This window comes from Nomascus leucogenys, chromosome 4 (genome assembly GCF_006542625.1).
Source record: "Nomascus leucogenys isolate Asia chromosome 4, Asia_NLE_v1, whole genome shotgun sequence".
NCBI classification, from domain to species: Eukaryota; Metazoa; Chordata; class Mammalia; order Primates; family Hylobatidae; genus Nomascus; species Nomascus leucogenys.
This window is the reverse complement of record NC_044384.1, coordinates 105003046-105019463: the sequence shown is the minus strand read 5'-3', so window position 1 is coordinate 105019463 and position 16418 is coordinate 105003046. Positions and strand designations below refer to the sequence as shown.

At 43.4% G+C, this 16418-nt stretch overlaps 1 protein-coding gene across 1 annotated transcript; it reads left to right on the top strand.

The window, feature by feature from the left end:
• The first annotated feature begins 962 nt into the window (after nt 1-962).
• On the top strand, nt 963-15972 carry FAM240A (family with sequence similarity 240 member A). Its single transcript, XM_012510903.2, has 3 exons — nt 963-1136; nt 5896-6041; nt 14534-15972. Exons 1-3 carry the CDS (start codon nt 1104-1106, stop codon nt 14622-14624), a joined length of 270 nt encoding a protein of 89 aa, XP_012366357.1. The 5' UTR covers nt 963-1103; the 3' UTR covers nt 14625-15972.
• The last annotated feature ends 446 nt before the right edge of the window (nt 15973-16418 follow it).

Genomic DNA, 16418 nt, shown 5'->3' with positions numbered 1-16418 from the left:
CCGGCCGGGCATAGTGGCTCACGCCTGTAATCCCAGCACTTTGGGAGGCCTAGGCGGGTGGATCACCCGAAGGTCAGGAGTTCAAGATCAACCTGGCCAATATGGTGAAACCCCGTCTCTACTAAAAATATAAACAATTAGCCAGGTGTGGTGGTGGGTGCCTGTAATCCCAGCTACTTGGGAGGCTGAGGCAGGAGAATCTCTTGAACCTGGGAGGCGGATGTTGCAGTGAGCCAGGATTGCACCATTGCACTCCAGCCTGGGCAGCAAGAGGGAAACTTCTTCTCAAAATAAATAAATAAATAAATAAAATAAAAAAGAAAAGAAACTGCTGCCAAACTGTTTTTCACAATAATACCTGTACCATTCTGCAGTCCTGCCAGCAATGTGTGAGAGTTCCAATTCGCTTTCTCCCTGGAACCAGAGGACTTCTCAGAGCCCTTTCTATCCTTGTTCCCACTTCTGGGTTGCCTTGAGTCTAAACTGGGGATACCAGAGTAAAAATAGAAAATTTAGCACTGTTCAATGGTAATTGGAATTCTGGGGTTTTTCCCCTAATCTACCTGCTGCTGTTTGCTTTTCAGAGTCCTCAAACAGCTGCGCCACACATTCTGTCCAGGCTGCATTCTTTGGAAGGACAGGTTAGGGTGTGCTTCCTCCATCTTACTTGGAACTGGAACCCTTCTGTTCTATTTCAAGCCCCAAGCATAAAGAAAAATGTAAAAGGTGGTTAAACATACTTTTGGATATGTGAAAAATAATCATGCAATACTTGCTCTCAGGAGGTGTTGAACAGGCAAGAAGTACATGAGTAGTGTGCACAGTCAGCTGGTGTGCATTGAACCTCCCTAGCCAAGAGCCACAAGCACGCTCAGTGTAAGCCAAAAGCCTCTTTTAAAAAAGCAACTCTCAGATTTCTCGATTTGAGTTTAATACTCTGGATAACTGAGACTTGGGAAATCAAATTGCTGGCACAGCGTTAAGGCTCACGAGGGACAAATGTTCCTTTGTTCTTGTTGATTTGCCGAACGTGAGTTGGCTCCTGGGGCAGCACAGAGGCCTCACAGGCGGTCAAGTGCGACACATTTGGTTTGACTGAATCAATGTCTTCACATCCCTTCATGCGGTTGTTCTCTGTAAGTGTTTGTTGATTTTGTGAAGTAAAATTCCTAATGGTTTTGGAGGCTATGGTTTGTCCAAGTTGGTGCTGATTCACTGGACGCAGCAGCACGAATTCTCTCAAGCACAAGATTAGATGGTGTTTTGGGCTGAGGGGATACAGAGGAATAGAGCTATTTGCTTATCAAGAGCTTTCCAACTATGGACAGTCTCCTCATCACACTTCTACTAGGAGGAGCAGTTGTCCTCATTGTAGACACCAGGAAACCGAAACACAAATACTCACAGAAACACATGTTACCTGTGAAGGAATGGGCTAAACCCTAATGACAAGATGCTAACAGTCTCCCAGTAGGTTAGAGCCAGGGAACTTGAACTTCTAGTCCAAAGACAGAAGAAGCTTTTCCCCTATGTTTACTGAGGAATAACTTGTGGGTAGTGAAATTCACTCATATAAAATGTAGAGTTTGGTAAGTTTTAGCAATTGTATACTGCTATATAATCAACACTATAAACAAGACACAGGCCGGGCACAGTGGCTCACACCTGTAATCCCAGCACTTTTGGAGACCAAGGCGGGTATGGATCACCTGAGATCAGGAGTTTGAGACCAGCCTGGCCAACATGGCGAAACCCTGTCTCTACTAAAAATACAAAAATTAGCCCGGCATGGTGGCAGGCACCTGTAATCCCAGCTACTGGGGAGGCTGAAGCAGGAGAATCGCTTGAACCCAGGAAGTGGAGGTTGCAGTGAGCTGAGATCGTGCGACTGCAATCCAGCCTGGGTGACAGAGTGAAACTCCTTCTAAATAAATAAATAAATAAATAATAAACAAGACACAGAAAATTTCCATTACCCTAAAAAGTGCCCCCATGCTCCTTTGCCCTCAGTCCCCTCCCCCAACTCGACCTCAGCCAATCCTCAATCTGTTTCTGCAACTCTTTGTTCTGCAAGATTTCTACTGCAGGTCTCTGCACAGGCCACTTCCTGCACCCTGGGTGCTCCTGACCGCCCCTCCTGCAAGTCCCTCCCCCTTGAAGGAGCCCCAAACCCTCAGCCAGGTGAGGGGACCCTCCTTGTGTGTCCCATTTCAGTGCCTGTCACATGAAGTGCCAGTGCCTCACTCCCTGTTATCTGAAGTCCCCTGAGGAGGGGCCCTGTCTTATCCCAGTGTCAGCCCTTTAGAGCGAAGAAGGATGGGGTATTAGATATTTGTTTGTTTGTTTGTTTGAGACAGGGTCTCGCTTTGTCCCCCAGGCTGGAGTGCAGTGGTACAAACATGGCTCACTATGGCCTTGACCTCTTGGGCTCAAGCAATCTTCCTACCTCAGCCTCCTGAGTAGCTGGGACCACAGGAACATACCACTATGCCCAGCTAATTTTTATTTTTTATTTTTGTAGAGACAGGATCTCTGTATGTTGCCCAGCCTGGTCTCAAACTCCTGGGATCAAGTGACCCTCCAGTCTCAGCCTCCCAAAGTGCTGGGATTACAGGAGTGAGCCACTGCACCTGGCCTAAATATCTTTAATCCCCTCTTTCTGCCTTATTTTTATCTTTTCCTAAAAGTATATTTCTAAGATTATCATTAATTGTGTTTCCCTGAAGCTACAAAATTGGTGATAGTAGACACTACATTTCTGCTCATAGTGAGGACAATGACTAAAAAAAGTTAAGAAGACAAGGTAGTTTGTTTAAAAGTGCAATGCATTTTTTCTTAGAGATTTTACTTGTTTTCACCATTGTGTCAGCAGCATTTTCCAGCAAAACACACACCCACAGCTGGTTAGTTTGTAAAATAACGTTATGCAGATCTAGGTAGAGATGGATGTCACTCTTCAACTCAGAGGGAGCTCTGCTATTTCTTTTTTTTTTTTTTTTTTTTTTGAGTCGGAGTCTCACTCTGTCGCCCAGGCTGGAGTGCAGTGGCACAATCTCTGCTCGCTGCAAGCTCCGCCTCCCAGGTTCACGCCATTCTCCTGCCTCAGCCTCTCCGAGTAGCTGGGACTACAGGCGCCCGCCACCACGCCTGGCTAATTTTTTTTTTTTTTTTTTTTTTGTATTTTTAGTAGAGACGGGGTTTCACCGTGGTCTCGATCTCCTGACCTCGTGATCCGCCTGCCTCGGCCTCCCAAAGTGCTGGGATTAAAAGCATGAGCCACCGCGCCCGGCCTCTGCTATTTCTTAGAAAAACATGTATCTCCCATTTTACACATGTGTGACACCTCCCAGTGAGTGGGCGTGGTGAGGCTTATCTCTGACATACTAGAAGTGAAAGAACGCAGGACAAACGCTCTCACCCAATGCTCCTCTGGACATGGCCCTACGTAGAACATGGTTCAACTTAAGAACTTCTACTGTCATCCAAGCTTTCCTAAATGGTGGCCAACAGACCAAGGATAGAGATAAATGAATCCGTCATATGCCCAAGAAGCCACACACTCAATATTGTGTGTAAATAAAGATTCACACTTATTCAAGGTTGTCAATGACATTTAATTAGCTCGGACTAATGATGTCCCTATGCCGGACTAATGATTCCCTATGCCAGACAACAGTCAGAAAAATCAGTGGGCCAGGACCAAGCTCATCAGTTATATTTATTCAGAACTTTATAAATTGCAGAACACTTTCACATCTGGGGTCAAACTTGGCCTTCAGAGAAATTTTAAAGATGAGAAAACTGAGGCCAGGAGAACCCATGTGACAAATAGACAGCACATCAAGGCAGTGGAAACACAGGTCTGGAGTGAACATCTGGCTACAAACCCCTTTCTGCTTGTATCCTGCCCCACTGTCCCAGTCTGTCTTTCTGAGAGCTGTGGCCCAGACCTCTATGCTGAGTTCCAGACCCATGCGTCAGGCGCCCCTCCAGTGCTTCCCCCTGGCAGTCGGCACCCAGGAAACTCAAACTCCATCCAGCACAGCCTGATCCCGCTCCCCATAGCCCTCCTCCTCCTCCGTTTCCCATCTGTGCACAGGCAGAGCCAGGGCAGTACCCACTGACAGCCCTTCTCCTTCATTTTCCACGCAGTTTCCTGTGAATCTGTCCACTGTTCATCATCTTTGCCCCTCCCACCCTGGTCACAGCATCTCTCTGGGCTCCTCTGGCAGCCCAGTTCCTCCTCCCCCCGGCATCCGCTCTTACCAATCCAGTCTCTGCCCCCAGAACATCTGGCAAAATGCCTGTCTGGACCCACCATTTCCCCACTGAAAGCTCTTCCTGGGATAAGGTCCAAATCCTCTCTGGGGCATGCCAGGCCAGCTTCTCCAGGCTCCCATCTCCCCACACTCTTCTGCAGGGGTTCCCACCAGCAGACAGGAACATCTGCAGCCCCTGCTCTTGAGCTTTCTACTATATCCACTCAGCTGGTCTGAAAGTTGAGCAGAGTTTCTGCATGTAAAAAAGTGAGCATTTTGAGTGTCTGATATATATAATTCCACACACTAGAGCCCACATGTGTGCATGCACACACACACACACCTCAAAGCAGCTTGCTCTGGGGGTGTCAGGCACTGGAACCATTTTCTCTGATAAACCCCTTTAGTAAAGGGCCTGGAAAAGTCTGAAGCCTGTCACTCCTCAAATGTCTCACCTAAAAGATGAAGAAAGCCATGGCCATTTCATGTGGATGTTGTGATAACGAAATGGACTTAGGTGCACAAAATTCCTGGTGCATGTTCCTGCTATCAGAAGTTGAGAAATGATTCTTCTGTGAGGAGGAAGGAAGGGCAGAGGCGTTTGCCAGTGCCAGCTTGCGGAAGGCCTGCACTCACATTTCACTGTGTTCTGACAACCAGCCAGCAGCAAGCACTGAGGCCACCATTGTCCTCCCACTTTTAGAGGTCCTGTGGCTGGCCAGGTCTCTCTCATGTCAACAGCGGGGTTAGGATGCCTATACCCTGCAGAGTCTCAGGGATCATGGTTTATGGGGGTTCAGCTTCTATTTTTTTTTATTTCAATAGCTTTAGGAGTATAAGTGGGTTTTGGTTACATGGATAAATTGTACAGTGTTTAAGTCTTGGCTTTTAGTGCACTTGTCACCCAAATAGTGTACATGGCACCCAATAACTGACATTTTATCCCTAACCTCTCTCCTTCTGAGTCTCCAATGCCCATTATACCACTCTGTTTGCCTTTATAAACCCGTGGCTTAGCTCCCACTTATAAGTGAGAATATGCAATATTTGGTTTTCCATTCCAAAGTTACTTCATCAGGATAATGGCCTCCAGTTCCATCTGGGTTGCTGCAAAAGACAGTATTGTGTTCTTTATTATGGCTGAGTAGTATTCCATTACACACACACACACACACACACACACAAAACATTTTCTTGATCTAGTCATCAGTTAATGAGCACTTAGTTTGACTCCATATCTTTGCAATTGTGAATTGTGCTGTGATAAACAAACACACTCAGGGGTCTTTTTTATATAATTACTTCTTTTCCTTTGGGTAGGTACCCAGTAGTCAGAATTGCTGGATCGAATGGTAGATCTACTCTCAGTTCTTTGAGAAATCTCCATACTGTTTTCCAAAGAGGCTGTACTAATTTACATTCCTACCAACAGCATATAAGTGTTCTCTTTTCTCTGCATCTGCACCAACACCTATTAGTTTTTTGACTTTTAAACAGTCAAATTGGAGTAAGGTGGATTGGAGTAAGATGGTAGGTATCTCATTGTGGTTTTAATTTACCTTTCCCTGACGATGAGTGATGTTGAGCATTTCTTCATATGTTTTTTGGTTATTTGTATGGCTATTTTCTTTTTTAGGGGATGAACAATCAATACACCCGTCGGGAGGTCTTCTGCCGGAACACCTGCCATGATCTCAAGCGTTTCTGGGAAAGGGAAATTGGCAAACAGACTTACTACCGAGAATCGGAGGAACATCGTCTGAGAAGAAGCGCACTGAGAAAGTATGTGGCTTGTTTGTCTACTTTTTAGAATTAATTCATCTTTAAAATACATCTTATAATTTAGAACTGTTTTAGGTTCACAGCAAAATTGAGCAGAAGGTACTAAGAATTCCCTGAGCCCCCACGCAATTGCCCCACTATCAACATCTGCACCAGTGGTACCTTTGTGACCATCGAAGAACTTTCACTGACTTTCAAGTCATTATTATGTTGTCTGTTTTGTAACAGCAAAATTAATTTCCCCAGAAGAATGCCAGATGGCCATCTTAGAGGAGGTAATTATTTCAATTTTCAATGCTTACAGGCCTTTAATTCTTATCTTTATGAACTGGAAAACTCTCTCCTCTCTGTCGCCATGTCACCTTCTGGCACATGAAGGTTACACTAAATGGGGCGGGGGTGGGGGGACAAACACTGTGTCTGTGAAAAGCAATCAAGCAAAGGAAGCAGTGCCCAGTTCTCAGCGCCCATTTGGGTGAAAACACAAGATGGCCTGCGTGGTTCCTGGAAGGGAAGGCGGGGTCTCCCCTTGTGTGCATCCCTGTTCTGGCCCAGTGAGTCTGCCGAGCAGTGGAGCACAGTGACTCCCGTGGGCAAACGAGGGTCACCTTGCCGTGGAAGCAGTGCAGGCTCGCTGCCCTCACACACACACAGCAGAAAGCCATCATGGGCTGCAGGGAGGGACCACCCTTTTGACCTCTGTCCCCTCAAAGGGAACTGCTCAGCCAGCTGTCTGACGAGGCCATGGCTTATGTGTGGTAAGGGAGTATGAGACCTTGTGTGCTGTCCAGACAGCAGGGCCCATGACTCCATGGCCACTGGACTGATGACATGCCTTAATTCACAGGTGGTAAACTTACTGCTGCCTTCCCAAAGCCCCTCCTGAACCCTAGAGGGGAAACCAGCCTCCCACTTACAGAGATCTGCTCAGCCTTATTCCTGACTACCATCCCGCCTGCTGAAGTACAGCTGTAGGGCACAGAAAGCTGACTTGGGTGGCCAGTCATTTCTGCGGTTCCTGCCATCTTTGTCCCCCAGGCCAGGCCACTCAGAGTCCTGTACCATGTGTGGGTTCCCTGGGGAGCAGGCAAAAGGCCTCAGGTGAAGTGAAATTGGCCCAAGGAAGATGCAGAAACCAAAGGCTCCAAGAGAGGCACAGGCCAAGGTGTGAACAAAACAGCCTCTGAAGCAAATTGTGCAGGCTGTTAAAACATTAAAAATATATACATGCGGCCAGGCACGGTGGCTCACGCCTGTAATCCCAGCACTTTGGGAGGCCGAGGCGGGCGGATCACCTGAGGTCGAGAGTTTGAGACCAGCCCAACCAACATGGAGAAACCCCATCTCTACTAAAAATACAAAATTAGCGGGACGTGGTGGCACATGCCTGTAATCCCAGCTACTCGGGAGGCTGAGGCAGGAGAATCACTTGAACCCGGGAGGCGGAGGTTGTGGTGAGCCGAGATCTTGCCATTGCACTCCAGCCTGGGTGACAAGAGCAAAACTCTGTCTCAAAAAAAAAAAAAAAAAAAAAAATATATATATATATATATACACACACACACATGCAGTATCTATGTATGCATATAACAAAAGAATGCAAGGAGATAAACTTTCTGGTTGACAGGATGGCAGAAGACTTTAGCTTATTTGTTCTCCTCACCCTCTTCTGATTTGAATCCGGGTAGCCAGGCTCCAGAGGCTCTGCTCTAATTAATACTCTATGTTGTCCCTTCACAAAATGGAATGTTAGTTCCCCTCCCTCTTCTGCACTCCCATTTAACAATCCAGGATCTAATATGGCAGCAGCAATACGCCAAAGGAAGACTTCCCTTGGAGGAGAAAAACAAGATGAAAACAAAATTGCAAGAGTGGGCAAGGGTGGGAACAAGCTCAGAATAGTGGTGAAGAGCAGAGACTTTGCAGCTGATTGCCTGGGCTTACCCTTTTCTCCCTTGGGTCTCAGTGTCCTCATCATTATTTTCATCATAGAGAAACAGACACTAAGAGAAGTAAGAGGGATGCTGGAGAGTTACTGCCCTTTGAGTGTGGGCAGAGGGAATGCGGACTTGATCTTCTTTCATTAACAAATGGAGCACCTGGGCTACTGATGCACACAGGGGTGTGCACAAACCTCCCCCATTCTGGAACTGGTCAGGGAGGAGACACAGATGCTGCCATCTCCCGCCTGTCCACTACAGGATCTGAGCGTTTCTTTCTGCAGTCTTCTGGGGGTCCCAGCTTCAGAGCTGGTTCACTTGGCCCTTGGGCACCAGCAGCTTGTTGAGCTGCTGTGCAGATGTGTTGGCATGCTGGTTGGCAGCCCGCACTCTGAGGTCCAGCCCTCCAGGTAACTAGCATGGCACCCTCCAATCTCATCTCTCAGGGAAGAGAGAGTTGGGCAAATGTGGGAGAATGGGCAAGAGCATTCTAGGTAGAAGAAATGCCATATGCAAACACCCCGAGGCAAGGGAACAGCTTGCCCTATTTGTGGAATGGAGAAACCGCCATTTTTATATATTGCTCGTGTATTCTCCAAAGTCCCTACTGCAGTGCTGAACATATAATAGGTGCTCAAGAAAAGCACGCTTGACTGTATCCAAGAAAACCATGGAATTGGCTCTTGGATGGGTCTTTGCTGCCTACTTACTTTGGCCCAGCACTCACTCCCATTCCTGGCTTCCTTGCCAGGCTGATCTCCTTTGACCCCCACCCCCATCAATTCTCCTCCCTCAGCTGACCCCACTTCCCATGCTAGTCCTTGAATCACCTTGTCCTTCAGCTTCTGGCTAGATTCTGTCAACAGGAGATGAGAGGACTGGAGGCTAAGTCTGCCTATTTCTTCCCCACACCCTTCCTGCCCTGGATCTACTTGGATTGTGAAGAGGTGGTGAGGAAGAAGGGAAAGGGAAATTGCATTCTTTTTTTTCAAGATAACATTTTTTATAGTAGAAGATTTCAAGCATACAAAAAAGTAGAGAAACTAGTAATCTAAAAATCCTGTTTTCTAGCAGTGACTTCATCTCTCCTGGACTACAGCTCCTGCTGCAGGTCCCCTCCCCCATGGCTCCAGGCTCCAAACACAAGTGACAATGGGACTGGTAGAAAGAAGCTATCGACATTTGGCAACACCTAATGAAAGTAAATTGGATCTAATGATCATTAATATCTGCTAACATCAAAAAAAGAGAGATACAACCGGACAGATTTGATGGCCATCAATTATATCACCCATAATGTAGTTTTGTCAAAAAAAAGAAAAAAATCCGGATCTAATCAAACTTCTAGTGCTAGCCACTAATTAACAGCATATACAGGAAACAGAGGAATGGGTTAGAGTCACACAGGAATACAGTCAGCAAAATTCAAACTGTGCATACTCTGCAGAACAAACAATCTGGTTTCAAAAAAAGAAAACAAAAACTGCAAGGGAAGGGGAAAGATGAGGGAGAATTTCCAGATTAAAGAAAACCTAAAAGATATAGCAACAAATAGGAATGCATGCGCTTTATTCGGGTCCTGATTCAACCAACCTACCGTTCAACATTAAAAGACAATCAGAACTGTGAACCAGTGGGATATTTATTTGATCATATCAAGTACCTCTGGTTAATTTTTTAAGTGTGATAATGGCAAGGTAGTTTCTTTTTAAAGGAGTTATTATCTTTAAGGACAAAATAGCTAAATGCAGTTATTTTGTTTAACATGCAAGAGAAGGGAGATATGGGAAACAAGATCAGCCTTAAACTGGGGAAGCTGGGGAGTGGCTACAGGGGAGTTCTTAGATTACTAGTTTCTCTACTTTTTTGTATGCTTGAAATCTTCTACTATAAAAAATGTTATCTTGAAAAAAAAGAATGCAATTTCCCTTTCCCTTCTTCCTCACCACCTCCTCACAATCCAAGTAGTTCCATTAATTTTTTCTGTTTGTATTTTGAGGCTATTTTATTAGGTGCATGCATGTTTAGAAGTGTAATATCTTCATGGCGAGGTGAACCTTTTTATTATTAGGCAGTGACTTTATCCCTGATGATTTTTTGTTTGAAGATCTTTTTATCAACAGACTTTATAACTGTATTAACAGACTTTATATTAAGTCTGTTAATATAGCCAAACCAACCTTGGTTTTATTAGCGTCTGCCTTATATATCTTTTTTCCGTCTTCTTATTTTCAACTTATCTCTGTCCTTATAATTTAGATGTGTCTTTTTTATTTTTTATTTATTTGTTTATTTTTTTTTTTTTTTTTTGAGACGGAGTCTCGCTCTGTCACCCAGGCTGGAGTGCAGTCTTGCGATCTCCACTCGCTGCAAGCTCCGCCTCCCGGGTTCATGCCATTCTCCTGCCTCAGCCTCCGGAGTAGCTGGGACTACAGGCGCCCACCACCACGCCCGGAGAATTTTTTGTATTTTTAGTAGCGACGGGGTTTCACCGTGTTAGCCAGGATGGTCTCGATCTCCTGACCTCGTGATCCACCCGCCTCGGCCTTCCAAAGTGCTGAGATTACAGGCGTGAGCCACCGTGCCCGGCCTAGATGTGTCTTTTTTAAACAGCACACAGTTGTCTGAGCACGGTGGCTCATGCCTGTAATCCCAGCACTCTGGGAAGCCAAGGCAGGTAGAACACTTGAGTTTGAGACCAGGCTGGGCAATATGGCAAAATTCTGTCCCTATAAAAAATAAAAAAATTGGCCATGTGTGCTACCACGAGCCTGTATTCCCAGCTACTGGGGGGAAAGGGGGAGTGGGGCTGAAATAGGAGGATCACTTGAGACTCGGGAGGTCGAGGCTCCAGTGAGCAGTGATCGTGCCACTGCAATCCAGCCTGGGTAACAGAGACCCCGCCCTCTCAAAAAAAAAAAAAGTACATAGTTGGATTGGATGTTTTTCTAATCTGACATATTTTAGTATGAATTGGTGAGTTTAGTCCTTTTTCATTTATTGTAACTGGCTTGTTTCTACCATCTTAGTTACTTAGAGTGCTTTATGATTTCCCTTTTCTTTATTCCTTTTTATTTTTTTCTTACTCTTTGAATTGATATCCATATCTCCTTAATAGATAAGAACTATTTTACTAGTTTCGTCTCTCATCTTCATCATTGTCTTCTTTTCATTTTCTTTGGGTTTATTCTTTTGCAGAGATCTTCTCAATTTTGATCAAGTCTAATTTATGAGAAAAATTTCTTTTTTTTTTTTTTTTTTTTGAGACAGAGTCTCACTCTGTCACCCAGTGCAGTGGCTCAATCTTGGCTCACTGCAAGCTCCATCTCCCAGGTTCACGCCATTCTCCTGCCTCAGCCTCCCGAGTAGCTGGGACTACAGGTGCCCACCACCACGCCCAGCTAATTTTTTGTATTTTTTAGTAGAGACAGGATTTCACCGTGTTAGCCAGGATGGTCTCAATCTTCTGACCTCGTGATCCACCCACCTCGGCCTCCCAAAGTGCTGGGATTACAGGCGTGAGCCACCACGCCCGGCCGAGAAAAATTTCTTTTATAGATTTTGCTTTTGTTGAATCTAAGAAGACTTTGCCTATCCCAAGGTCACAAAGATTGTCTTCTGTTTTATTTCTAGAAGTCTTATGAATTTAAGTTTTGCATTTAGATTAATAATATCTTTTGACTTAATTTTTAATATAATGTGAGGTACAGACTGCAGTTCACTTTTTTTGCATATCCAGTGGTTCCAGCACCATTTGTTGAAAAGACTATCCTTTCTCCACTACATTGTCTTTGCATGTTTGTTGAAAATTAATAACTCATCTATGTGTAGGAATGTTTTTGGACCTTTTCTGTCCCATTGATCTATTTGTCCATTGGCCCAGTGTCACACTGTTTTGATTACTTAGGTTTATAATAATTCTTGAAGTCAGGTGGTGTAAGTCCTACAAGTTTTTCAAAATTGTTTTAGTTATCCTAGGTTCTCTGCACTTTCATATGAATTTTGGAATCAACTTGTAAATTTCTGTTACGTAAAACAGCCTGCTGGTTTGATTGGGATGGAATTGAATCTATAGGTCAATTTAGGGAGAAATGACGTCCTAATAATATTTAGAGTATCTGATATATAAACACAATATATACGTCCCTTTATTTAGCTCTATTTTATCATCTCTCAGCAATGGTTTGCAGTTTTCAGCACATAAGTCATATATATCTTTTGTCAGATTTACCTCTATTTTGTATTTTTGATATTATTATAATTGACTTTTTTAAATTTCAATTTATGGTTGTTTCTTTGATTTATGGGTTATTTAGAATTTGTTATTTAGTTTCAAAATATTTAGGAGACTTTCCAGATATCTTTCTGTTATTAAGTCTAATTTAATTATTGCAGACAGGGAACATGTTGAACCCTTTTAAATTTATTGAGACTTGTTTTATAGCCCAGAATATTTTCTATCTTTGTAAATATTCCATGTATATTTGAAAAAGAATGTGTGTTCTGCAGTTGTTAGGGAGAACATTCTATAAATATTGATTATATCAAGTTGGTTGATAGTGTTGTTCAAGTGTTTTATATCCTTATCATTTACTGATTATTGAAAGATGGGTATTGAAATCTCTGCTATAATTACAGATTTGTCTACTTCTCCTTGCAGTTCTTTTTTTTTTTTTTGAGACGGAGTCTCGTTCTGTCACCCAGGCTGGAGTGCAGTGGCGCGATCTCGGCTCACTGCAAGCTCTGCCTCCCGGGTTCACGCCATTCTCCTGCCTCAGCCTCTCTGAGTAGCTGGGACTACAGGCACCCGCCACCACGCTTGGCTAATTTTTTTTTATTTTTAGTAGAGACGGGGTTTCACCGTGGTCTCGATCTCCTGACCTCGTGATCCGCCCGCCTCAGCCTCCCAAAGTGCTGGGATTACAAACGTGAGCCACTGCGCCCGTCCTCCTTGCAGTTCTATCACATTTTGCTTCATGTATTTTGAAGTTCTGTTATTAGGTACATAAATGTTTCAGATTGTTATATCATCTTGATGAATTGACCCCCTTATTACAAAATGACCCTCTTTCTCTTTGGTAATATTTTTTGCTATGAAATCTACTTTGATATTAATATAACCACACCAGCCTTCTTTGATTAGGTTTAGCATGGACTATCTCTTCGTCCTTTTACTTTTAACCTATTTTGTCTTCATATTTAAAATGGATTTCTTATAAGCAGCATATATTTGGATATTGTCTTTTAAAAACCCAATTTGACAGTCTTTGCATTTTTATTGCATTGTTTACACCATTAACATTAATTGGTATGATTTGTTTTAAATCTACCATCTTGCCATGTGTCCTCTATTTCTCTCATCTGTTGTTTATTCCCTTTTTTTCTTTTTATGCCTTGTTTTGGATCAAGTATTTTTTATGATTCCATGTTGTCTCTTCTGTTGGCTTTTTAACTATTGTTCTTTGTGTTTAGTGGTTGCTTTAGGATATACAGTACACATCCTTAACTTATCACAGCCTGCCTGCCTTCAGGTGATATTTTATCACTTTTTGTGTAGCATGAGAACCTTACAATGGTATATTCTCATTTCTCCCCTCTTGGCCTTTATGCTATTCTACAAAGTACAACTTTACTTCTACATATGCTATAACCCCACAGTACATCATTAACAGTTTCACTTTCAATGGTGGGCTTTTTTTTTTTTTTTTTTTTGAGACAGAGTCTTACTCTGTCGCCCAAGCTGAAGTGCAGTGGCACAATCTCGGCTCACTGCAACCTCCGCCTCCCGGGTTCAAGCAATTGTCCTGCCTCAGCCTTCCGAGTAGCTGGAACTGCAGGCACCCGCCACCATGACCAGCTAATTTTTGTGCTTTTAGTAGAGACGGGGTTTCACCATATTGGCCAGGCTGGTCTCGAACTCCTGACCTTGTGATCTGTCTGCCTTGGCCTCCCAAAGTGCTGAGATTACTGGAGTGAGCCACTGTGCCTGACCACAGCGGGCTATTTTCAAAGAGATTTAAGTAGTTTTAAAAAGTATTAATATATAACCGCATCATTGCTTTTCAGATGCTCTTCATTCCATGTGTACATCCAGATTTCCGTCTTGTGTCACTTTCCTTCTGTTTGAAGGAATTCCTTTAACATGTCGTGTAGTGACAGTCTGCTGGTGATTTCTTTCAGTTTGTGTATGTCTAAAAATATCTTTATTTCACTTCTGCTGTTGAAAGATAGGTTTGCTGTGTAAAGAAGTCTAGACTGACAGGTTTACTCTCCCTGACTTGAAATACATTTTCAAAGGAAAATCCAGAGAATTAAAATTAAGTACTTCTAACAAAAATGAGAGCCTGTTTACTCTCGCTTATATAAATAAATAAATATGAATAAATTATAAATATATAAATATATTTAAACTTGCATGTCTTCTGCATGCCTTTTAAAACCTGAACACATACACGCAATTTCAGGGGCTGGAAGGACAGGAAGAAAGCTCTCCTGAACCAACAGCCATGGAAATGAATGCTTCATCTGTGCGTGTTTGGTTTCTATTTTCAGGCTCAGAGAAGAATGGAAGCAGAGGCTGGAAACAAAGCTGAGGCTGCGGAACAATCCAGAGGACACCGAAAAGAGGACAAATGTTGGCTGAGAGCTTCCTGCTTCGTTGACACAAGAAGATGCAAAACACTGAGGTCACTTTGCTAGAAGTCAATGCAAATTCCTGAGTCCCTTTGCTATACCAATCAGCTCTCACACTACTGTTTCCCCACCTGGGAGAGGTCCTTCTCCCACCTGGGAGAGGACTTACCTGTAAATCCTTTCCGAGTGTTTGATGGCAGTTATTGGCCAAGTCAGTCTTCTGTGCATGGGGGCCAGGTTATTATCCCAAATGTCTCTAAAGATAGCTTATTTAATATCGAAACTCCATGCAGCATTCCTTGCTTCTATATAATTATCTTCTAATTTTGAAATCCAAATATTTTAAACTCTAAACACACCAAGAGGAATCCTCAACCTTCATGGTCAAACTTTAAACACTGCACAGTGGTAGTTCCCCACCATTTCACCTAGGAAACACAGCTTTAAGGAATTCTTGTTTTCTTTTTATGAGAAGAGAAATGCACCTATCTGCAGAAATTAAAAAAAAAATTATCAATAGTCAAAGTACAGTTTGAAAATAAATTGATCTAATATTCATTTTTCTTCATATAAATTTAATTAGCTTTTTCAAAAATATGTTTACCGAGAATAATATCAGAATAATTTTAATAAAACTTGGTTGTCCTGTCATCACTATGCACATGCCTTCATTTTATTGCTTTATTTTAATCTCTGCATGTTTGCACTGGTTGGCTCTCTGTCAGCCCAGCCAATGCATATCTAGCCACTCCACAGAGTGCTTACCACACAGATTCTGGATTTTGAAATGGTACAGTCACTCCCTTGCCATCTCTCAAGTTCAGAAGCACCAGGGTTTGATGCTTCCAAGAGTGCAAACTGTAACTGGGCCTGAGGCAATTATTTTAACCAAGGGAAGGGAGAAGAGATGCAATGATATAAAGTCCTGGGTACTTGCTGGCTGTAAGCAGCACCTGCAAGGCCTTATATACTATACACAGAGGCAATGTTTATGGCAGACGCACCTGACAGCAATAACAAGATAACAAGTTAAGCAAATACACTGAGAATGACATTATGGTCTAAGAAGAATGTGTGTTCAGAGTCCCAAGCTAAGGAATCTGGGAGTGGCCAACCGGGAGTTTCATACCTTAACTGTGAAGGACACCTGAACCCCCAGCCATCCTTTGGAACATGGGTTGTACAGGGGATCAAAGCCTTCTGTTTTGGGTTAGATGGTGGTTGCTAGGTGGAAGGTGCTAAGTGAAAATGCTATATAAACTGCATGCTTTTTACAAACAGTAGTGGTTTTCTTGTCCAGCCCGCTGCTATTGGACCATCCCTATGTAAGTTCCCCCAATAAACCCTATGTCTCATTCGCTGTCTCTGAGTGTCTTCTTTGTCTTCTCAGACACGGTGCCATTCCATTGGAGTTAATAGAAGCCTGTCTTGACATAACATTACTAGGAGATGCAGAGAGTCAGGCTGGCCAATTCTGCCAGTGGTGAGTGTGGTGTTGCAGTCTTCTAAATATCCTAATACAGCATTAAGTAGGTCTATCCACATCCCTAGGGAACCCATTAGGCTTCATCAGGCCAATGGGAACCTCCTGGAGGAAAGCAGGACTGGGGGAGTATTTCCCCAGCTTCCACACTTAATATGATCCAAGGAACAGGGCTTAGAGCCCTCTCTCCCTCTATGGTCTCTTATTCAATCTTGGATTCAATTCAACTAATAAATTACAAATTCGAGCTGGGGAAATTTGAGGACGTTTAGATGAAGAAGGAATTTTTGTTGGGTGTAGGAGGAATGTAGGAATTAAATA

Bases quoted from the DNA above. Each gene is read 5' to 3' on its own strand.
- FAM240A (XM_012510903.2), top strand. From the start codon at position 1,104: ATGTCTTCACATCCCTTCATGCGGTTGTTCTCT. The intron at 1,137-5,895 runs GTAAGTGTTTGT...TTTCTTTTTTAG, and splicing joins CCTTCATGCGGTTGTTCTCT to GGGATGAACAATCAATACAC. The intron at 6,042-14,533 runs GTATGTGGCTTG...TTCTATTTTCAG, and splicing joins AGAAGAAGCGCACTGAGAAA to GCTCAGAGAAGAATGGAAGC.